We start from the raw sequence: 24236 nt of genomic DNA, 5'->3' as shown, positions 1-24236 counted from the left end.
CATATGTGTATGTGTGTTATTTGCTCTCCTCTTTCCCAGTCCCACAAAATTACCCCATCTTTTCCCATGAAAGAAAGCTCAAAAGAAGACAGACCGTAGAAGCCAAGCTGCTGCTTTGGCCAGACGAGTTTATTGAAGAGAGTTGTCTTTCTCCCTTCTACCTAGAAGAAGAGGCTTGCAGGGCTGGCCCCTGCCCACACCTGGCATTGGGCCTTTCCCTGGGCTAGGCTGAGTGGGAGCAAATGCCCCCCTCCTATGTCGAGGGCCTGTGCAGGAGTCATCACACCACCTTGTTGATGATGACACCTAGTTCTTCAATCTCACACTGGACTTCATCCCCCTTCTGCAACAGAGCAGGAGGCCATGAAGGTGTCAGCCCTTCTGTCAGACACACATACATACACGCAAGCCTGTACTTCTCAAGTCTGAGCCAAGCCTGCCAGGTCTTCGGGGCCTTTGCTCTCTTTCCTTTTCGCTAACCTACCTTGAGAAAGACAGGAGGTTTCCTGAATACACCAACACCTGGGGGCGTCCCAGTCAGGATGACATCCCCTGGGTAAAAGGTGACAAACCTGGAGCAAAGCAAGAGGACCCAGTGAAACCAGGGGCTGACTGAGGTGGCCACAGCCAAGGGTGGAGGGCTCGCATCAGCCTCCCCATGTGTGGCAGGTGAAGCGGGGCTGGCAGGACAGGCCGTCACTCACTGGGAGACCCAGGCTATCAGCTCCTCTGTCTTGAACACCATCTGCTTGGTGTTGCTGCTCTGGACCACTTCCCCGTTCACTCGGCAGCAGATCTTTAAGTTGTGTGGATCTGAAATGCAAAAATGGTACCTTGGAGTTATCCCTTTTCCCCCCTCGACCCCCCATATTTCATAAACACAACTGTAGGGGGCCTTCGTGACTTGCCAGGTGAAAAGGCTTTGTGCCTACACTGACTCAGTGCTCTACGTTAGAACTTTCTGTATAGACGTTGGCCTTCTCAGGCCTCCCTGTATCCCCACCAAGAGCACCAGGCAGTGGTCACTTGGATGAGCTGAGAAGATGTTCCAGACTCTGAAGGGGGAGAGAAAACTGGCTAGGGTTTTTGTCTTGAAAAAAAAAAAGGGGGGGGGGGCATCTGTCTACAGTATAGGACGACACTTGTAGATACAAAAATGACTTGGGAGGGCCAAGCGTGGTGGCTCACGCCTGTCATCACAGCACTTTAGGAGGCCAGGGCAGGTGAGGACTAAGCTAAGGAGTTCACAACCAGCCTTGGGAATGTAGTGAAATAATAAAAACAGCCAGGCGTGGTGGTGCATGCCTGTTGTCCCAACTACTCAGGAGGGTGAGGCGGGAAGATCACTTGAGCCCAGGAGGTTGAGGGTTCAGTGAGCTGAGATTGCGCCACTGCATTCCAGCCTGGGTGACACAGAGACCCTACCTCAAAAACAAAACAAAACAAAAAGACTCAACATCGATAGTGCAGTGAGGTAATGGCGCAAGCAGGGAGTGAAGCCTCGTGTACTGGAAGCTGTCGGGGAATGGATTACCGTAAGAGCATCCTGGCTAACCAGCACTTTTAACTGTTTTGCTGGTGGTCTTTGCCCTTAAGAAGAGCAGCTGAAACACAATTTAACTTTGCCAAGGACTCTGCACGGGGTGCTCTGAGGCACTGGGGTTTTCAGCATCCTGGCAAGGCTGGCCCACATGGAAACCCCCCACCTCCACCACCGTTGTGGGTGTCTGTGCCTTAGAGGCTACTCTGCCCTCTGGGCCACTGCCTCTGTCCTGGTGCGCTCTCCTATGTGTGGTCAGTGCTGCTGTTTCCACAGTGGCTGGGTGAGTCGCACTGGCTCTCGTCTCCTGTACTGTGGAAAATGCCTGGGCCTTGCGAGAGCTGTGCTCCATGATGCTCAACTTAAAGGCTGTTCCAGATGGTGGCAGACACAGGAAGCCCGATCCACCCGTCAGCTCAGTGTTCTTTGTAATTTACTTCATGCATGCAGTTTTATCCTCTGCAGCTGAGTTTCCTCTAGGGGGCTTGGGAAGGAAGCCCATGGAAGAACTCATGGCTGAGGATAAGAAACTTGCCCTGTATGGAGTCAGCAGTGAAAGGGCAGCCAGGGAGTGCAGGTGCACAAGTACCTGAACCCACACTCCTCCCTGCAGTGCTGTTCATCTGTACAGTAGTAGGCACAAGGGGGCAAGAACCAGGGACCTACCTGCTACACTGTCCTTGGTCACCAAGGCAGGGCCCAGAGGGCAGAAGGTGTCAAAGGTTTTTCCCAGCAGCCACTGTTTCCCATTGCGTCTCATTTGCCAGTCACGAGCACTCACGTCATGAGCCACAGTGAAGCCGGCCACATGGGCCATGGCATCTGTGGCCTATAGGGGCAGGGGATTTGGCCATACAGGAGGTGAGATCACGGGTGACACCAACCCCTATAGCAAAGGATCTCAAAGCCGTTATCCCATGTTAGTAGCCAGAGCCAGCTGAAGGTGGGTGAAGGGCAGGGCAGCGTCAGGGAGCAAGGAGGCTGACCGCTTTCTAGTGTCAGGGACAGCTGGCACTCGTGTGTTGGTGAGTGAGGTCAGCACTAGGAGAGGCAGGAGCTGGGGCTTCTGCTGCACTCTGGCCTGGGAGCCCACCCTTTCCACCTCACCTTGATGTGCTTGCCTTTCTTTCCAATGACCACGGCCAGCTCCACTTCCCAGTCTACCTCCTGTAGGGTGGGAGAGAAGTAATGAGCCGCAGTGGTTTCTGGGCCCATTGTTTATGCTGGGAGGCTGCACACCGTGGATCTCCGTCAGTATGGCTTGGCTGCCAGCCCATGTTTGCCATCACCATGAACCAGTGCCACGTGAATGACAAGGGAGGTGTGACTTATAGACCCATACATTTATTTTGGGCAGTGGCAGGCAGCATTATGGGATGTAGGCACAGGTCCCCACCCCACTGTGACTGCAGACCCCACATGTGTCCAGGGGTCACAGTTTAAGTCACTCTGGATACCTGCAACAAAGGATAAATACGAAGTCATATCACCTAGCAATATGTCACCGTACTGTGTCAGGCACTACTCTAAGTGCTTTAATATATTAACTCACTGTGGTAAGAAAAAGATTGACATTCCAGAAAGGACTTGAATAAGCAAGTCATAAGGAGGTAATACACGTGGCCACAAAACATGAAAAAATACTTAGCCTCTCCCATAGTCCATAAAGTACAACTACAAAATAGATATAATTTGGCTTTTAAAAGAGTTGGTATAAGTAAGTACATCTGACATCCAGATGTTGGTCTCTAATACCATGCCCTACTAAGAAGCACCAAGTTCCTGGGGAAACAGCTAATTCTAGGTCCAAGACAGACAGTACATGATGAGACTGGAACATCTTAGCCAGAAAGCAAGGATATACTAAAAGTGGTGGGGATGGAACCAACTTAATGGCCCCTCACCGGCCAAACTGAGGTTATCTAAAGAATGTAAATGATGAATTTCAAACAACTGAGTAAAAACAAAAATCATGAATTCATAGTGATATTGAAGACACAGAAATAAAATGGAGGGAGGCAGCTTTTCTGCATAGAATGCCAGCCAATAAAAACAGAAGGCATGATTTAGAAAAGTCATTGTTCTTCTGGGCCTGGTGCAGTGGCTCATACCTGTAATCCCAGTACGTTGGGAGGCGGGTGGATCACCTGAGCTAAGGAGTTCAAGACCAGCCTGGCCAACATGGTGAAACCCTGTCTCTACTAAAAATAAAAAAAAAATTAGCCAGGTATGGTGGTACATGCCTGTAATCCCAGCTACTTGGAAGGCTGAGGCAGGAGAATCACTTGAATCCAGGAGGTGGAAGTTACAGTGAGTGCAGATCATGCCACTGTACTCCAAGCTGTGCAACAGAGCGAGATTCCATCTCAGAAAAATAACAAAAAGGTCATTGTTCTCTAACTCTCAGTGCAATAATGGATTCAGTAAAGATGACCACAGGATCCCTGGATGAGAAGCTATGGGGCAATAAGATAGTTACGTGATCTCAAACTACCACCCACAGATTGCTTATTAATTACAAAAATGGAAATGCATCTTCACAATGGAGGGACCTAGTGAACGTCAGGTAAACCAAGTGGTCAACTTCTGGGACTACTGACATGAGCTTCCCAGTGGAATGCAACGGGAAATGTACATCTCTGTAGACCTCTTGATAAAAATGCTTACCCTGACACTAATCATGAAGAAACAACCAGACAAACCCAGGGTGTGAAACATGCCATGAGACAACTGGACTCTTCAAGGAAATGAGAGGGAGGATTGTTTGAGGTCAGGAGTTGGCAAACAATGGCCAGCTCATGATCTGCTATAATAAAGTTGGACTGAACCCCATCATTTCTGTATCATCCCTGGTGGTTTTCATACTACAGCAGCAGAGTTCAACTGTTGCAAAAGAGACCATATGACACTCACAGCCTAATATTTATTAATTGGCCCTTGATATGGTTTAGTTGTTTTCCCACCCAAATCTCATATTGTAGCTCCCATAATTCCAAAATGTTGTGGGAGGGACTTGATGGGAGATAACTGAATCATGGGGGCAGGTCTTTACCGTGCTGTTCTTGTAATAGTGAATGTGGGTCTCATGAGATTTGATGGTTTTAAAAATGGGAGTTTCTCTGCACAAGCTCTTTTTCTGCCTGGTACCATCCATGTAAGATGTGACTTGCTCCTCCTTGCCTTCTGCCATGATTGTGAGGCTTCCCTAGCCACATAGAACTGTTAAGTACAATTAAACCTCTTTCTTTTGTAAATTGCCCAGTCTTGGGTATGTGTTTATCAGCAGCCTGAAAACAGACTAATACAACCCTTTAAGAAAAAGTCTATGGAACCCAGTTCTGGATTGAAACCACTAAAGAGATATAACTGAATACAATGTGTGGCCTTGGTTGATTATGGGGCAACAAACAAAGTAATGAAATTAAAACTCATCTTTGGGGCAGTCAGCAGTACTTCCAATTGGGAACTGGGGCAACTGGATTACATATTAAATGTTATTCAAGTTAATTTTCTTGGTTGTGATAATGGTGGTATGGTCATGCAAGCCATTGTCATTATTCTTAGAAGACGCTATTTAAGTTCTTATGACTAAATTTTCTTAGTATTTGCAATGTGTTTTAAAAGGTCCTCTCCACCCTATGCCCTGCACACACACACACACAAAGTGTATGTTTGCCATATGGTGGGCAGGGAGAAGGCAAGGGAGAAAGAGCAAATACGGCCAAATGTTTACAATGAAACCAGGTGAAAAAGTATCTGAGCACTCACTTTGTTATTTTCCTTGCTTTTCTATAATTCCCATGACATTTCTAAAATAAAAATTTGAGAGAAAAAGTAACCAGTGCTAGTAAGGGTATATACACTAATGGTAAATGCATAAATTGCTTTTACAATTTTTTTAAAAGGCCAATTGGCAGAATTTTTCAAAAGTTTTGAAAAACTGTCTATACTTTGACATATTTAAATTCTAAGGGTTCATTCAAAAAAATAATAATTAATGGACATGCAAAGCGTTTAGAAAAGGATGTTTATTGCAACATTTATTTATAGAAGACAAAAACTGGAAATAACTATCCAGCAGTAAGGTACTCGGGAATATAACTATCCTGTCCAACAGAAAACTCCATGGTAATCTAAAATACATCAGGGAGAGTATTTAATGACATGAAAAAATGCTTCTGATGCAGTCTTAAGTTAAAGGTAAGTATATGCACAGTATAAACATATACAGGAGTGGAGAAACACTGGGAAGATAGACAGAAAAAAATTAATATTGTGAGTCCTGGGCAGTGGGAATATGGGTGATGTAATTTTTTAATGTTTATCTCTATTTTATTAATTTTCTAAAATGAAGGTGTATTGCTTTTGTAATTGGGAAAACATGTACATTAACTTTATTTCCAAGGCCAATGTTATTACTATGTATATAATTGCCTAGAGTTTCTGTTGAATGCACTATTGAGAGAGAGGTGGCTCCAGTAGGCTGAATACTGAGCTCAGAACACCCTTGTGGTGGGCCCAGTGACTAGGGAGAGCAGTGGGGAGGCACTGACCTGGCTCTCTGGTGGGAGGACCACCTCATCATAGGGCCCCACGATGGAGCTGGCAAACTTGCTGAAGATGATGGGCTCCTTGGGCACGGGCACGTTCTGTTCTTTGCAGTGGTCCACATAATTCATGCCCACACACACCACCTTATCTGGCCGTGTGACTGGAGCCAGGAAGGTTACCTCCGACCGTGGTAGGACTGGCAACTGGGCAGCCAAGGCTCTGTAGAGACCAGAGCAAGTGAGACGGCCTGGCTGGGAACAGGTTGCAAACCCCGGGCAGGCTGGGCAGATCCTGCAGCAGCTACAGGTTTGGTTTTTGAAATGATTTCCTAGCTCTATCAACCATCAGAGTCAGCATGAAAATCAAGCCCAGCTATTGTCCTTTGATATCAGAGCAGGGCTGTTATCCAGTGTTGATTTCCTCTTCCCCTTAGGTAACTCATGTCCATGTAAGAGAATTCAAAAGATGCAAACTGGAATACATGGAAAGGTTTCCCTTTCCCCTTCTATTTACCCCATTCCCCTGGCTCTTCACTGCTACTCTATGGATATTCTTCTAGAACCCTTTTGTACGCAAATGATAGCACATTATTTACTTTTGTTTTTAAAAAAAACCAGCTGATTTTGGATATCTCTCCTCTCTTTGTCTTATGGCTGCATATTACTGCTCTATAGAGATATACCTAAGTCCCTAATAAGTGGCATGAGGTTGTTTCCAATCTTTGCAGAATATGGCAATATGGGAACATACAGTTAATGATACTGGGGCTGGGAAATATTTGTATTTTTTCCCATTTTAATAGATGAAAATGACATCTTTAAAGTGTTTTTAATTTATTGTTCATCAACTCTTTAGACCAGATTCTATAGGGCTCCAGGCTTCAGGGACACTCTCACCTAATCTAGTCCAAACCCAGGAACAATTGGATTATAGAAATCGTCTTTGCAGTCCTCTCTCCTTGCAGGATCCAGGAGTCTAAATCACTCCCCCAGCTGCATAAGATGTCTTTTAGGACCCCTAGTCCCAGACCTGTCAGTCACGGACTCCACTCCCAGAGGAGGCAGTATGATGAAGTATAGAGTCCTGGTTCCAGCACCAAATGCATGGCCTTGCATGGTTAATCACCTCCCCTAGGCCTCAGTTTTCCCCTCTGAAAATTGAAGATATTGTTAAATAAGATTTCTAAGCATCTTTAAAGAGAACAGGTGGGAAAGGAAAGGTGGGGTTACTCTGATCACTTGCAAAAGAGCTACTTGTTGGTGCTGTTTCCCAGAGCAGGGATGGGGTGGGAGAGTGCGGGGGGACCAGGGCCGCTGATTCAGGGCGGTGCTGCCCACTTACCTTCTTGCCACTGACAGGGTGACTTCTCCCTGCTCGAGGAACTGTATCATTGTTTTGGGGAGTGTGGGGTCAAAGGCATTGAGGTTGATAACTCCTCCACCATTCCCTGTTTCCAGGCCCAAGTGAGGCCCCACTAGGTGGGGTGCCTGGAACTGCACTAGTCTCATGTCTCTGGATGGTTGAATGGGCCACTTCTGAGCCTGCAGCAGAGCTGTGAGCAACCTTCTTCTACCAGAGACCAGCATCAGAGCCTGCAAAGAACAAAGCAGGATCCATGAGACGGAGGATCCCAGAGCCATCATCAGGATCCCTGAAATTCCAAGGGCTACAGCCCCAGGCCCTTTGCCCCAACAACTGTTCCCTGCATACCACATGGGAAGTGGTCCAGGCTTGTATTTTACCTTGCTGTACTTCATAAGGTGAAACTTTTCTAGAGGAGCAACTACTATGTGCTAGGCACTAAGTCCCAGGGATTCCAAGATTCCTTCAACCGGTGCTCTCTGAAAGTTCCCATTGTGCTTGGCTCTGCTGCAGGCATTGGGGAAACAATGTAGCTCAAACTCAGCCCTGCCATTCTCCCTGCAGAGGTCACAGATGTTAACAACCGACCTAAGATTCAGCTATCAGGACTAGTGCTGTGAAGATGATCAGGGGCCCCTACTCTTATCTAGTTTCTTCAGGAAGTGATATGAGCTGAACTGGGCTGAATGAGCGGGACCAGGAATTGGCTGAGTGGCAGCACAGCGTGGGCAAGAGACTGCTGGTGAAATAGGCTTCACAGCGGCCACATGCAGATGATTTTAAATGTTAATTTGTTCCTGTTAACCTCCTACTTAAAATGGTTTCCAATGGTCACATGATCAAGCTAGACCCTCTACCAGGCTGTCCCAGTCTTCTAGGAGCAGCGCCTCACCTGCCTCTCCAGATAATAATTATTTCTTTTCTCGTGACAGAGAACAAGTTGCCTAAGGGAAGAGGTTGCAGACAAACAGCAGGGTCTGGGCCTGACAGGCATCACTTGGTCATCTCCTCCCTGTGTCCAGGGGACATGTTTGTCTCTTTCACTGCCTAGCACTGTGCTTGCTGCACAGAAGGCTCTCAGTGACATTCTGCCGAATGAACGAATGACAGAAGCAGGGCCTTGACTTTTCACCACTTGGGAAAGTTTAGTGCTTGTTAACTTCAGGAAACATGGCTGTGCCTTTCCTCCTCAAATCACCTAGAAAGTATCCACAAGGGCTGGACACCGTGGCTCCCACCTATAATCCCCAGAACTTTGGGAGACTAAGGCAGGTGGATCACTGGAGTTCAGGAGGACCAGCCTGGCTAACATAGTGAAACCCTGTCTCCACTAAAAATACAAAAAATTAGCTGGGAGTGGTGGCTGGCACCTATAATCCCAGCTACTAGGGAGGCTGAGACACAGGAATCAGTTGAACCTAGGAGATGGAAGTTGGAGTGAGCTGAGAACGCAGCACTGCACTCCAGCCTGGGTGACAGAGCGAGACTCTATCTGAAAAATAAAAAATAAAAAAATCCACAGGGCTCAGGTCCTGTTTTGAGTCCAAGGCTCCACTTAAAGACAAACACTGCCCTTTTGTTTTGTTCTTAATCCAAGTCTGGCCTCTATTCCTTACCACATAGTGCCTTCCCTGAATTGCTCCTTGCTCTTACGGTAAAGGTTGTATAGCCTTTTATGCCCAAAAGTGTGGAGGCACCTGAGCCCCAGCCTCTTGGTCCTCACCTTGATGATTCAATCTGCCTTGTTCAGTTAAAGACTCCTTAGACTTAGGTCACCACTGTTGTGGCCCGCCAATCTGACCAGAAAACCGAGGCTTTGAGTTCCCTGCCCTGCTGTCTTACACAAGCACCAACTGTGCTACTGTGAAAAGGCTGTTCGAGCCAAACTGCACACGCTCAGACACTCCACACCCCACACCCAGAAATAACGGTAACGGCTGATGCTGAATGCCAACTATTAAGTGCTCTACCTACAATGCCTGATTTAATTCTTGATAATTGTGGAAGGTTAGCCCCATGTTATAGATGAAAATATTAAAGCTTAGCAAGGTCAAGGGATTTCGCCAAGGTCGGGCAGTCCTAGAGCTAGGAGGGGAAGGAGTTGGGATGTGAATACAAGTCCAGGTGACATTGAAGTCCTTGATTCAGAAGCTTGAAATGCAAGCAAGAAAATCTAACTTCAGCCCCCATTCCCCTACCAAGGACTTTGTCTTTCTTTTTGTTTTGTTTTTTTTTTTTTTTTTGAGACAAAGTCTCCCTCTGTCACCAAGCTGGAGTGCAGTGGCTGGATCTTGGCTGACCGCAAACTCCACCTCTCGGGTTCAAGGGATTCTCCTGCCTCAGCCTCCGGAATAGCTGGGTTTACAAGCATGCGCCACCACACCCAGCTAATTTTGTATTTTTAGTAGAGATGGGGTTTCGCCAGGTTGGCCAGAATGGTCTCCATCTCTTGACTTCGTGATCCAACCGCCTAAGCCTCCCACAGTGCTGGGATTACAGGTGTGTGACACCGGGCCCGGCCCCAAGGACATTTTAACCCAGAATGTTGTGAGAATTGGCAACCTTCCATAGGAAATCCTTAAAAATTGTGGTGAGAAGTAGGGACCTCCCACAGGAGAGGCCTAAATACTAACAGCCATGGGTGGGGAAACTACAGGCACCCTCTGGCTGTTGCCTCAGGGACAAGGCTGGTTACCTGCTTTCCAAGAGGACCCCGGGCCACACTGACTGCGCCCTTCCCACATGACACACATGCGGGTTCATTCCAACCTTACAGCAATCCCCTCAGGTAGAGCGCCCTCATTTTACAGAATGGGGCACTGACTCTCAAAGGGGCGAAGACACGTGCCCAAGGTACCAGTCAGAAAGTGGCCCTGGGGCTTCTGCAGCAACCACTATGTCACGCAGCCCGAGCTCAATCCAACTCTGCAAGAGTCCGTAAGCAAAGGGGCGGTGACCTGAGGTGGAAACAGCAGCCCCCATCTTCCAAAGCCCGAGACTGGGTTGTGCACGTCGGATCACAAACCACAGTCCACTCGCCTGGAACCCGCGCCAGTCCCCTAGTTTCCCTATATGCCCAGCTCCGTCCCCGGCAGTTAGTGAGCGCTCACACATGTCCGTGTGGTGGGTAGCAGCCGGGGACCCGGTTCCAGTTCCGCCCTCCGTGAGAGACCGGTGCCAGGGACACTCTTCTGGCCTGACCCAGCCAGGCCCGTCCTACCTTCTGGCCTGACCCAGCCAGACCCGTCCTACCTGCGCTATAGGGTTAGGGCTCGCGGGGCCGAAGGTCAAGGGCTGCGGGCGCCTAAGCACTGGCACCGGTGACTGCGGCCAGCCGGGGACCTGCAGCAGCGATGAACCTTGGGCCGCTAGGCCGGCGTACCGGAGCGAGGCGCCGTCGCGCCCCTGTGACGTCACAGGCAACGGACAATAGCGGGGCGGCAATCCCGGAGGGGCGGGACCAACGCAGGGCCGGGCGGTTCCGGGCGGTCCTCAGACTGCTGGCACAGCTGGGCCTCAGGCGCTTTCTCCCGAGACGCTCCCTCTCGGAGGGACCCTGCTCTGGCTCGAGCCCGAGAGTGGGCGCTGCCCGAAAGTTTTTCCCTAAACGCCTTGCTGGCCTCACCCAGTGTCGGCCCCGTTCTGGGCCTGGCGCCGTTCTCATTGCTGGGGAAAGTGGTGGAGGAGACCAAGGCAGCGTGCTGGCTGGTAGAGATTTGTGGCTTCCGATTGTGACATAGGTCGTTGAGGAGGGGACAGATCACTGCCCCTGTTTTTCTTACGGGGAACTTGGGGCCAGAGCTGTTTTCCCAGGGCGACACAGGCAGTGAGTAGTGGCGCTGGCATTCCTGACCCCAAAGCCCAGCGTTTCCCAGCCTCTCTCAGCAGCCCGGCCTTCACCTGCACTGCTGGGCGCAGGTGGGGAAGAGAGGAAACGAGGCTCCATCCCCGGCAGAGGGCAGGCACGCAGGGAGCAGCGGCTGAACTCCACAGACAGCTACAGCTAGCTCTTGAGCTGTGGGCTTGAAGAGTGTGAGGGGCTCTGGGCAAGAGGCCCCCACATTACTCAAGGACCAGATCATCAAGGGGTTTACTTGGCCCACGATGGAGTCTGGATCTTGTTTAAGTGCACAGGAGACCGCTGGAAGGTCCTTGCCGGCATGTATTTGAGTGCCCGACTTGTATTTGAGAAGTTTTTCCCTGGCCACCCCTGTAAGGAAGGAAGGGTGTCTGGGTGAGTGGTGCAGGTGAGAATAATGGCGGTGTGTGGGGGAGAAGGTGAGTGTCCAGAGATGTTCAGGAGGAAGAACTGACAGCTCTGGATGACAGGAGGTGGAAGTGGGAAGGACGTCCAAGGCCGACTCCTGGGGTTCTCTAGCCGGGTAGGTGCACGGCCATTCATGGAGACAGGGCTTCTGGAAGAGCAGCAGGTCTGGGGAGAGGATGGTGAGCTCTGTTTTGCATGGGGCATGGTGGGCACTTGGAGACATGGGTCAGGAGCTTGGGACTTCAGCCTGACTTGCAGAAGGAGGTCACCACAGATACAGAAATGGAACCTGTGGGGGTGGCTGTGACCAGGGGGATGCGCTGAGGAGAACCTGGCAAAAGCGTGTCACTAAGCCATAGCTCCCAAAGACTTTCTGAAGAGATAAGTTACAGCCTGGAAGAAAATATCTGCAAAGCATATATTTGATAAAAGACTTGTATTCAGAATACAGAAAGAACACTTAAAAGTCCATTGATAAAATCAAAATTCAGTTTTTTAAATGGACAAAATATTTGAACAGACATGTCACCGAAGAAGATATACAGATAGAAAATTAAGACATGAAAAGATGCTCAACATCATTAATCATTACGGATATGCAAATTACAAGCACAATGTGACACCATCTCACACCTACCAGAATGGGCAAAGAAGACTGATTATACCAAGTATTGGCAAGAGTGTGGAGGACCTGGGACTTCTTGTATACTGCTGATGGGATCATAAAATAGTTACCACCACGATTGAAAACCATTTGGCAGTGTGTGAAGAGAGTTAAACATACACCTAGCATAGGATCTAGCCATTTCACTTGTGACGATCAACAGTATTGAATTTTACCTTTGCGCTTTGCTCCTAGAAATAGTGAAGGTTAAGGAATCCTGCCACTCTTTGGTTCCAGAAAACACCCTACTGGAAAGAACCAGTGACTTTCCATATAACTTGGTAAGACTCCCAGATGCTCCCTTGTTCATCCATGACCCGGCCAGACGCAGACCCTCTAAATTCCCATTCTTGGCGTCATAAATGATTAGCTGGACTGCTTGTCCCCATGCATCAATAAGAACACACTGCCTGTAACCAAACTTTGGTTCAGATTCTGTCCTCCAGGCCCCTGAGCTTTGGCCCACCAGCAGCTTGTGGCAACCCACAGCCCTCCTGAGAGTCCCTCGTGACAACAGGCTGTCATCAGGGTAAGACCTGCTGGATTGTGACACTCCTGCTCAGCCCACTTTTCCATAATAGTTATTTCTAGCCAAGTTTATTCCTCCCTATACAAGATTAGCCCCTTGCCTAACTCCTGAGACACTTGCTGATCATATGGGGAGCCCGACAATGGGGACACTGCAACGTTTTCCTATTGTAGTAGTCCCCTCCACACCCCACAACAATCCTTTAGGATTAATTCCTTACAGAATCCAGATTTTTTTTTTGTTTTATAGTAGCTACCTGAGAAATGAAAAAATATGCAACAACTTACACATAAATGTTCACGGAAGCCTTTTTATAAAATTTTTAAACTGGTAACTCGATTTTTCATTAACGGGTGAATGTGTGAACACTCTGTGTATATCCACATTAGGGAATACTACTCAGCAATAAAAAGGGACAAATTGTTGATGCAATATGGATATATAGCAAGATAGTTATTTGAAGTAAAAAGGGTAGATTAAAAATGAGTATATATGGGATTATTTCATTTGTATAGAGTATCCTTGGGGGATACCTTCAAAGACCCCTAGCAGATGCCTGAGACTGCAGACAGTACCTATCTCTACATATGTCATGTCTTTTCGTATACATACCAGTGATCAAATTTAATTAAGATGAAGCTAATCTGGTGCCACATAGTTGCAGTCAATCAGAATATGTTTCTGTTCACATCTTCCACCCAGAAATCTAATGCCTTTTCCACCCTAAGCTCTTTTCTTACACTGTAGCCATAACTTTTGCAGTTTGAGGTGGCACAGATTTCTTTTTCCTTCTTCACAATTTCATGGGTAGAAGATTCGTTGTTTCCGTAGCTTAGCAACCTCATTATGTGATTTTTTTTTTTTCCTTTTTTAAGTCAAGAGTGTTCCCATTTTCACTTAAAGGAAAGCTTCTCTTTTGGCATATTGGAATTGCTGGCACAACTCTTATTTTGCTTTGGGGCCATTATGAAGTCAAGTGAGGGTGCCTTGCACAGAAGCACTGTGGTACCGTGACAGTGGATCTAATCATGAAGTCAGCTCCTTGGTGACTAAGGGGCAAGGAGAGCAGATGTCATGGGGAAGCTGAACAGAGGAACGATCCCTGTCCCAGGTAGGATGGAGCGGGACAGTGCAGGATTTCATGACGCTACATGGAAAAGCACATCATTTAAAACTTGTGAATTGCTTATTTCTGCAATTTTCCATTTCATATTTTTGGGCCATGGATGACCTGAGCAACTGAAGTTTCAGAAAGCAAAATCATGGATAAGAAGGGACTACAGTACATTAGAAATGCAAATGAATGTGCAGTGACAGGAAACAGACCAGTGGTTGCTTAAAGTATAGGTGTAGACACCTCCTTGGAGAAACTGCTTGTACCTAGGGCCAGAGATGGTGGAGAGCTGGACAACTCCAGGGTGGTAAAACAGAGACCGTAAGACTGGCAGAATGAACTTTTTGTGGCCTATTATAAATTATTTAATTATAAATAAGACCTAAGGCCACGCCAGACAAAAGTCACATGCCCCTACACTAAAAGAAAAATGTTCTTTTGCCGTGCAGAAGCTGTGGAGTTTGATTAGGTCCCATTTGTCTATTTTGGCTTTTGTTGCCAATGCTTTTGGTGTTTTGTTCATGAAGTCCTTGCCTACTCCTATGTCCTGGATAGTTTTGCCTAGATTTCCTTCTAGGGTTTTTATGGTGCCAGGTCTTATGTTTAAGTCTTTAATTCATCTGGAGTTAATTTTAGTGTAAGGTGTCAGGAAGGGGTCCAGTTTCTGCTTTCTGCACATGGCTAGCCAGTTTTTCCAACACCATTTGTTAAATAGGGAATCCTTTCCCAAAAAGGGGAGGGCCAGTGGGAGGAGGAGGTGGGGAGGGATAGCCTGGGGAGAAACGCCAAATGTGGGTGAAGGGGTGAAAGCAAACAGAACACACTGCCATGTGTGTACCTATGCAACTGTATTGCATGCTCTGCACATGTACCCCAAAACCTAAAATGTAATAAAAAAATAAGAAAAAAAAAGAAAAATGTTCTAACTCGCCAGCGGACAGATGCTAACTGATGCCCCCAGACTCCAGACTCCATTCCACAAAGCACAACTATAGGTTTGATTGAACAAGAGACTGACTTCAGTAATTTTTTCCTGATTAAGACACCACTGACCATGGGCTGGTTCTGGCCAGTTTATAGTGGCTGCGCACTGAGTGCTTTTGTGTTCTTGTTTTTTTTTTGAGGCAGCGTCTGGCTCTGTTGCCCAGGCTGGAGTGCAGTGGCATGATGTTGGCTCACTGCAACCTCTGCCTCCTGAGCTCAAGCCATTCTCCCACCTCAGCCTCCCAAGTAGCTGGGACCACAGGCATGCATCGCAGCACCTGGCTAATGTTCTTTTACCTTTTTGTGGGAAGAGATGGCCAGGAGCGGACCTGTGTTACTTATAGTTAAATGATTACAAGCTTGCTTTGCTTTTTATGCACTGAGATTTGTGCCACGGATCATATCCAAACTATGGTGCAGTAAAATAAAAGCAGAGATCAAGTGGTAACAGGAGGCCTATGGTCAAGACCACCTGAGAGCGCCTGTAACCGTGGAACACTGTGGGACTCTAGACTTTCAGGCTCCAGGCTTGCATGTGGAGGCCTGACGCACCTCAGCCTCTCTGATTTTTCCTCTGAAGTGCCTGCTTTTGGTTTCTGTTAAAGGCCACATTTCCCTGCCTGTGGGATGACCAGCCTGCAGGTAGCTACCCTTTCCAAGAGATAAAGCTCTCCTGGCTAAATTTCTATATTTTGTGACTTTCAGTTGGCAATGTGGCAGAATAACCAGAAAGGAAATAAAAGCTTTTGATCCCTGCTTTCTCCATGGCCACCCTTATGATGTAGGTTGGTTTTGCCATGAATTCTTTGTCACCGCCTCAATGCACACCCAGTCAAGCAAGTAGCTTGCTTCTCTCTCTGCCTTTTCCTTGCTCTGGCTGGTGACTCACATGTTTAACAGAGAAAACAGAAGCCTTCACTTGGGGGGAATGCCCTCCATTTCCTACCCCCACTCCCTCAGGCCTTCCACACCTGCACCTGCCGTGTGCTGGCCCCAAAGATGGGGAGAGTTCCCCTTCCCAGGCCTCAGGTCCTGTGTAGGAGCCCCGGAACTTTGGTTGCCTTACACTGAGAATTAATCCATATTCCTCTTGAGCAGGTCTCTGCCTATTCAGCAGGTCCTTCCCCCTCTCTCTTAAACGAAACCAAGCAAAAGTCTTCTCTGGCCTGTCAGGTCTCCATCTGCAAGCCTGGAGCCTGAAAGTCTGAAGCCCTGCTTGCCCCAGCTGACATCTCCCACCCCGTGCCTGTTTGCCAGTGTTCCTGATCGCCCATCAGAACTTCCCCAGACAAGCCTCTCACCCAACTCTGCTATCTTAACTGTTCTTATGATAATGTAAATACCTCTCACCCAACCCTGCCATTGTAACTGCATGTATACTCCTTGCCCCTACCCCCACCACTGTAACTGAAGTTACTCTGCAACACCCCTGCCCCCCCAAAACTACCCAAACCTATAAAACCAACTCCTATCCCACTGCCCTTTGCTAATGCCCTTTTCAGCCTTAGCCCACCTGCACCCAGGTGAATAAACAGCCATGTTGCTTACACAAAGCCTGTTTGAAAGGTCTCTTCATTCAAAGCGCATATTTTTCAACATGGCCCCACTTCCCTCCAGCTGCCCTTCCCACATTGCTTACCAACCTTCCTTGGAAAGTCTCCCACATGAGCTAATTCCCATATGAATCTTAGCTTGGATTTCCTTGTCTCCCATTCATTCCTCATTCTTCCTGATCTGATCTTTGCCCCAGTCCTCCCAATGAAACAAGTCTTACTTAAATCCTCAATTACTTCCATGGTGCTGAGACCAAAATACATTTTACGTCATTACCTCTAAGCACTCGTGGAGTCTCTGGGCCTTTTCCCTGTGCTTTAAATACCACCTTCCCATGGGTTTTGCAGCAGAGGTGAATGGTTTCCCTCCAGTATTCTTTCTCTCCCTCTTCCTTAGCAGCAAAATAAATGGCTGCCTAGAATAGAGAGACTGATTTCTCCATCATGCTTTGAGGCTACATGAGACCATGAGAGTAGTCTGGTTAGCAAGATCTAAATAGAAAAGTTTGGGGGTTCAAGGAATTGTTGAAACAGAACCAGCAGGCCCTTATTCTTCACTGTATTTATTTCTGCTGGCTGAAATGTGAACGTGATGTCTGGAGCACAAAGGGCCATCTCGAGCCTTGAGGTGACAGGCTACCAGAGCTGGGAGCTGGATCCCTGAGAATTATTGAGCTGCCAAGCAACTGCCAAACAGTGCTCTGTTGGCCTTTTATGCAAAAGAGAGAAAACAAAATCCATGGTTTTTAAAAGCTACCATTACTCTGGATCCCCAATACTTGCAACCAAACATATTCTCCATTGATAGGTCTTCTGTCATATCACATTGTTTTGAATTTTCCTCCTCTATCTGGGTCATTTTTCAGGCTCTCTCCTCCATACAACCTATAAATGTTAGTGCCTCTCAAAGCACAGTACTTATGTCTCTTCTCACTCATTAGGATCCCTGAGGCCACATTTTTCATGCTTGATGGTTAAATTATCAACTACAGAAAGAAGGCTCACGTGTATAACTCCATAAACTCAACTGTCTATCGGACACTTCCATTTTGATGTCTCAAAGGCCCACAAACTCATGATTTTTCCACATCAAATGTGGTCCTCTTCTGTATCTCAGAGGATGTCATGGCATCCTCCAGCCATTCACCTGGTCAGGCCCCAAACCAGAATTCTGTCATTGCCCTTTCCTCACCTTCACTCCCATTTGCATCTTCATATCTCGGCAAATTTACCTCCCCACATTGTTTGAACCAATAGACTTGCCACTATCCCAGGCCAAGACACAAATTGATCCTGCCACTATGGCCTTAGTGATGACTTACAAACATGTCTTCAAATTATTTGACATGCCTTCCATGTCCATAGACTTTATTGTGGGTGGAACCTAGCAATTCACTTCTGATGAGTAGAGAGTATGGGAGAAGGACCCTGCATTCCTTCTATACTAGCCTGTCTGCCTGCTTGGCTGCTGCAACAAAGACAATAGCCTGAGGGGCTTAAACAGCAGCCATTTGTCTCCTCATTTCTGGAGGCCAGGCACCTGAGATCATGATGTCGGTGGGCTGGGTTCTTCTGAGGCCTCACTCCTTGGCTTGCAGGTGGCTGTCTCCTGGTTGCCTCTGCCCGTGGTTGTCCCTCTGTGCACATATGGCGCTTGTGTTTCTTTATGTGTCCTAGTCTCCTTTCCTTATAAGGATGCCAATCTGGTTGGGTGAGGGCCCACCGTAGAGCCCTCATTTTAATTGAATTACCTCTTTAAAGGCCCTATCACCAAATCCAGTCACGTTCTGAGGTACTGGGTTAGGACTTCAACATGTGGATGAGGAGGGGCACATGCAGTCCATCACAACTAGATTCTAATTGGTGACCCAGCTTCTTCCTAGCCCTCAGGACAGTGCATCAGTCTAGGCCCAATCAAGAGAGAGAAATCACACAGGAATTGTAACAGACAGAGTTTAATACAGGGAAGTAGCAACTATGACATGGGATTGGAGCCATGAGGGATTAGCTGGTAGGAAGTAACGAGAACTCTAAGGACTAAGGAAGGACCAGATACAAGGAACAGCCAAGTTGGGCACAGTGGTTTACACCTGTAATACCAGCCCTTTGGAGGCCAAGGCAGGAGGATCACTTGGGCCCAGGAGTTTGAGACCAGCCCGGGCAACATAGTGAGACCCTGTCTCTACAAGAAAAAATTAAAAAACAGCCAGTAGCATGGGATGTGTGGTCCTAGCTACTCAAGAGGCTGAGTTGGGAGGATTGCTTGAGCTAGGGAGGTTGAGGCTGCAGTGAGCCATGAGCATGCCACTGCACTCCAGCCTGGGCAACAGAGGGAGACCCTGTCTCAAAAAAAAAAAAAAGCAGCCAAACTCCTAAGATCCAAGGAAGCACCAAGGAAGAAGCTGCCACCCCACAGACCATGAGATCCAGAACTTGCTAGAGACAGCAGAGGGTGCTGTAGTTTTGTGCTGGTGAAACTCGCTGAAATTTTGCATCCATTGTAGCAACCATATTCCTGTTGGAACCAAATTTTACTCTGGGACATCAGGACCCATCGCTGCAGCCACTGGATCAACCCTCATGTTTTGCCTGTTGATTCAGTGGCATAAGGAACCCAAAGTGACCAGGAAGCAGTCTTAACTTCTCTGTCTCCTGGTGGAGGCACTCTCCCTTTGAGTACAAATGTCTCCAGGCCAGCAAAGCTCAAAGTGGCCAGGATGGGAAACAAAACTGCTATGAGTGAGTTATTAAATGTACTAGTGAGAGAAGCACTCTTACTTCTTATAGTCCATAGACGATCCTGGGCAGGGAAGTTGAAACCCTCTAGAATATGAGTCCTGTTGGGCAAAACCCCTGCCTCTTCCATGATGGAGGGGGTCCAGTGTAACCAACCTGCCACCAGGTGGCTAGCTAGTTTCCGTGGGGAATGGTGCCATAGCAGGGACTTGACATTGGTCTCTGCTGTTGACAGACTGTCTGAACAGTGGTGTTTGCTAGGTCCGCCTTGGGAAGGGGAAATCCATGTAGTTGAGACCACACATAGACCCCATTCCTGCCACCATTCTTTCCACCATCCCTTACTCCAGACAGTCAAATATACTGCTCAAAGTTCTTTCCACTGGAGGACTTTCTTCACCACTGCCCTCAGAGTCATCCCTGAGTGGGGCTGCCATCTGCAGCTTGTCACTCTTGGGTGGCATCAACAGATTGTACAGACCCATCCATAAGTCTTGCTTGAGTTTCTTCTTCCTCAGTAGACTGACCCTAAAGAACATGCAGAAAGCAACAGGCAGGCATTGAGGGAGAGGAAGCAATGCAACTGAACCCGATGTCAAGGGAACCTGAGCCACCTGCTCCTGCAGCTTAGCTGTCCCTTCCCCACTGTGTGAGCTCTGACTCTTATCTGCCACTTCCACTTGATGTCACATCCAGCTTATGACTAGGTGGGTCTGACAATACAGATTGTTTTGGGAAGCTCAGGCCACATGGTTTCCTGACAGCACATGGTTAGGTGTTCAGTCTTTACCAAAACCCAACAGCAAAGCTAGAGGCTGTTTCTCAAAAGGAGAGTGATTGGCTCCAGGAGAGTGTATAGACTGGCTCCAAAATCCTAGCAGTCCAGCTCTGATGGTCATATTAGTATCTTCCAGAGGCTCCACAGCTCGTGTGTATTGGCCATGAACACTCCAACCATCAAGTGAGTTTCACCTCAGCTGCTGTCTAATTGCAACTGGCATGAGTGACTGTGCCAGGAATCACCTAGCAGCCCTGTCAAGCCCTGGCCTTGTGACATTTGAGAAAGCTTAGTGGCTGTGTGGCAGTAGCCAAACAGAGTAGCCTCCTCCCTGGTTTCTCTGCATACTTGGGTCCCCTCCAATCTGGTGTCCATGTTTCAGTAAGAGTGGGGTTTTCAAAACACCAATATAATTTAATACATCTCAGTGGCTGCATGCTGCTCTCGGGCTGAGATCAACACCTTTGGGGTGGTTCTGCCCTGTGGGCCTCTCCCATTTCCCCAGCTTTTGCCTCTGGGATCTGGCTGCAGCCCCAGGCAGTGCTGTTTCCCTCCCACCCCTTACCCTTTTCCCCGCCCCCGCTCCACCTCATCCTGCAGGCTGGGCTCAAAGGCTGCTCCTTGGGGGAGCCTCCAGCTCATGCGCCTGGCCCAAAGCTCTCACAAAACCATGGGCTTCATATTCCTGATCATGCCATCAGATGTAAATTTGTGCCTTTTGTAGGATTTAATTTATTAATGTCTTGTCTCTGAAAAAATGTAGAGTCCACCTGAGAAGGCTTTGCAGGTATTCTGCTGTTCTATCCCTATTCCCTGGCACAGTGCTGGGTGCACAAGTTATTTTTTCTTTGTTTGTTTTTGTTTCAATGAATGAATGAAGAAATGGCTGGATGGGAGATTGGGTGGGATAGATGGGATAGGTGGTTGTCCCTGCTAACCAGTGTCTTGTTGCTTTTTCTACATCTGCAGGGGCAGTGGAATGGGGCCCTGGAGTGGGCAGGGAATGGGGTTAGGGTGGGTGGGGGAGAAGAGGAGGAGACCAGGGATTCCTGCCCTCTGGGCCCCATTTGCTCTGCCCAGAACAAACTTCTACCTACTTGGAAAGTTTTCTACTGGGAAAGCTTGTCAACAAAGCAAGAAACTTGAGGATTTCAAAATCCTGGTTGGCTATCAGGAACTGACAGATGCCTGGCTCCTTGGTGCCTTATTTTTAGTTTCTGGATGTTTTACTGTATTTGGTGATTTTTCAGAACTGGGAAAAAGTTCCACCTGGCTTGATGTGCTATCTTTGTGGGTCAGGACACAGCCAGAGGAAAGTGAATGGAGGAGGGGTTGGGCTGGGGTGGGTGACCAGAGGTGGTCCCCTCCAGTGCAGGCAGCCCGCCAGCCGAGGTGTTTCTAAGAGACTTTGACCCTGGTGTAACTTCATAGCTGGTCTCACCACCCTGAAGGCTCAGGGCCCTGTGCCTGGCCCCGCCCTAGAGGCCCTTCCTGGGCCTCCTGAGCACTATGCTGTGGCCTCTCTCCCTATGCTTCACTTCAGCAGCACTGGCTGAGCTCTGCCTCCTCACTGGCTCACATAAGTGAACAGTCCAGAGATTGGAAGGCGGTGGCTTCAGGTGCAGTTGCAGGGCTGACGCCCTTCCAGGTTTTGTTTACTCTCTCTTCGGCCCTCAGTCAGGACTTCCCCTGCTGGCTTCCTTCCATGGCTCCTCACAGTGACGAAATGGCGCAACAGCTCCGGAACTCACACCTTTGTAGCTTCAGAGATGCAGGAGGAGGAAGCATCTTTCCTAGCCTTCCCAGCAAAGGTCTCCCTGGGCCTTAATGACTATAATCCGGTCATGTGCCCACTCCTCCACCAATCACTACGACCTGAGGAAGGCAATGCACCCATTGGCTTAGGCCTGGCCTTGCTCTTCTCCCTTGGAGGTGAGGGCCGACTCCAAGGTTTCATGGATGGAGAGTGGAGGAGGGTTCCCCCAGTGAGACTGGGGGCTATTGCCAGGAGAAGACAGAGGAGACTGAGGAGGCAGAAGACTGGTGCTCAGTCAGGAGACCGGACACCTTCCTCCTTTCCCTCATGGTGCCCAAAGCCATGAGCGAGAGAGATGCTCCTGGGGGCTGTTACCCTCAGGCAGAGGGATGGGGTAGACACAGATCCTTCATCCCTGAAAGGTTTGATTATGTTCAAAGCTGGTAAGAGAGCTTACCCGGCGGGTATCTGTGCACAGGTTGAAGATTAAGAGCAAAGGCAGGAACAGCAGGGCCTGGTGAGCTTGAGAGAAGCTGGGTTTCGTCTTTGAGGAACAGAGAGAACAAAGAGGTGCACAGGGCTGGCAGGGAGGCCAGTGCTAAGACTGATGGCCCTCTGTGGCCGGGCAGCAGATGCGGGTGCGTGGGAGGCAATGGGGGTCCACTGAATGCTGCCACCCCTGCTCAAAGACGGCTGCCTCCACCGCTGGCACTGCGCAGGAGGCTGACTCCCTTCCAGGGCCACACAGGGCCTTCTTGACAGGCCCACGCCTGGTACACAGCCCCTTTGTCAGGACCTTTCAGCTCTGGCCAAAGCCAAAAAACACCCATGTGTTCCCCTTCTAGATCCCTGAGATATTCCCCGTGAGTGGCGGGGGTGTGGGCGGGGTGGGAGAGTTTCTTCCTGGTACCATCAGCTTGGCCTCTCTCAGGCATGGAATTACTCCTGGCCATGCTGGTTCTGTCACTGGCCCTCGGGCCCCCTTCCCTGTGCAGTGCAGGCCCAACCTCCCCATCAACTCTTTTCCCAATCTCTGACCCCTGCAAAGCTCACTCTGCACATTCACTTGACAACCAGCTGGCTGGGACAAAATCCAGGCCACTGCAGCTGGATGACCAGCGATTTCCTCTCCAGGAATGGCTGGCCTTTGGTAGACCCTTAACCCAAGGGATTGGGGCCCAGGTGAGAGGACCAGAGGGCTGGGGTAGGGCCCAGTACTTGCTTTGGGCTGGCAGCAGTGCCTCTGGACTTGGGTGCTTGTCTGGAACAGAGGTTGATGAGATCAAAGAACCACCTTTGGAGGAGGGCAGAACTGGGTCGGAGAGGACCTTCAGAGTAGGTGTGAAAGCCTTACTTATGCTAGACAACCCTGCCTGGAATGTGTCCACCAGGGAATTCAGGACTGGTGACCGGGATCAAGGGCTCCACAGCGATCTGAACACGCAGCAGACACGGCCTGCACCAAGGAAGCCTGTGCTCACTCCTGTTCTGTTCACAGTTCCAGGGGAAGTCCCAGCTCTCCACTGCATCCCCACAAGTGCAGTCCCCCACCTGTGCCCGAGGTGGCTTCCTGCATTGCTGCTGTCACCATCAGGGCCTGTTCTCACTGCTTTCTGCTGTTCCTACAGACTTGAATTTCCTGACAGCAGGAACTGAGGCCTCTTCCCTGTGGACTCGCTATGCAGCTGTACCCGGGTGTGGGAGGTGTTTAATAAATGGGGAATGACACCTTCCTTGCCTAGACTGGGAACAAAGAGCTTGGAAGACATGGGGAGTGAAGGTCAAAACCCCACCGGAAGCAGATATGCAATGATTAGGGCTCAGGGAGGGCAAAGGAGCTTGGGAGGCAGCCGTGAACTTCAAGGACAGTTTTGGCTTCTTGAGGGTTCAGGGCCATGGGGCACAGGTTGGAGACAGCACGGTCCCTAGAGAGTGCAAAGAGGTCTCCACCTCCCCAGGGCAGGGTGTGGTCGTGTCAAAGTCCGGGTCTGTGGGCCTCAGCTGTCTTCAGGCATCTCCTTCTGTGGGTTCCTGGAAGGCCACTGCCTCCCGCCTTCCGGACCTGACAGGCACCTGTGAAGGGTGTGAGTGGGGCTCATAAGCTGTCTTCAGTCCAGTCCAGAAAGCCTAGAGGGTCACGTACAGGCTCCTTAGGAGCGCCAAGGGGAATTAGGTCGGGGACATGCATTGTGCCGGTCCCCAGCCCCCAGTGCGCTCGGTGTGCTAGTTACTCAATACATTCAGTTTTGGGGGCAAACCATATGGAGAGTGAGGCAGAAATAGGAACGTGTCTTTGGGGCTATGAAGGAAATGACAAGGGAACAGATGCTCTTCCAAGGAGCTACCTCCACGAAGGCCAGAATGAGCTGGAGGCCGCGGTGTGGCCCTGTTGCCCCCTGGTG

The 24236-nt window shown here is 49.0% G+C and overlaps 1 protein-coding gene across 2 annotated transcripts; it reads right to left on the bottom strand.

The window, feature by feature from the left end:
- Window positions 1–95: 95 nt before the first annotated feature.
- LOC118142870 (oxaloacetate tautomerase FAHD2A, mitochondrial) lies at window positions 96–10841 on the bottom strand. 2 transcript variants are annotated; one of them, XM_078348563.1, is made up of 9 exons: window positions 10706–10841; window positions 10564–10673; window positions 7433–7683; window positions 6094–6310; window positions 2648–2707; window positions 2207–2369; window positions 705–813; window positions 485–572; window positions 96–343 (listed from the first exon to the last, which is right to left on the bottom strand). In XM_078348563.1, exons 3-9 carry the CDS (start codon window positions 7675–7677, stop codon window positions 281–283), a joined length of 945 nt encoding a protein of 314 aa, XP_078204689.1. In that variant the 5' UTR covers window positions 7678–7683; window positions 10564–10673; window positions 10706–10841; the 3' UTR covers window positions 96–280. The 2 variants fall into 2 exon arrangements, with proteins under 2 accessions (XP_078204689.1, XP_078204688.1); XM_078348562.1 differs by lacking the exon at window positions 10564–10673.
- Between the last annotated feature and the right edge of the window lie 13395 nt (window positions 10842–24236).

This window comes from Callithrix jacchus, chromosome 14 (assembly GCF_049354715.1).
Source record: "Callithrix jacchus isolate 240 chromosome 14, calJac240_pri, whole genome shotgun sequence".
NCBI classification, from domain to species: Eukaryota; Metazoa; Chordata; class Mammalia; order Primates; family Cebidae; genus Callithrix; species Callithrix jacchus.
This window is presented reverse-complemented; position numbering and strand designations above follow the sequence as displayed.

What these genes read in the sequence shown, in the direction of transcription:
- LOC118142870 (XM_078348563.1), bottom strand. Translation starts at nt 7,677, where the DNA reads ATGCTGGTCTCTGGTAGAAGAAGGTTGCTCACAGCTCTGCTGCAGGCT. An exon ending in TCCTCCCACCAGAGAGCCAG is followed by an intron (nt 2,708 to 6,093) that starts GTCAGTGCCTCC and finishes CCCACCCTACAG; the next exon opens with GAGGTAGACTGGGAAGTGGA. An exon ending in GACCAAGGACAGTGTAGCAG is followed by an intron (nt 814 to 2,206) that starts GTAGGTCCCTGG and finishes TTTGCATTTCAG; the next exon opens with ATCCACACAACTTAAAGATC.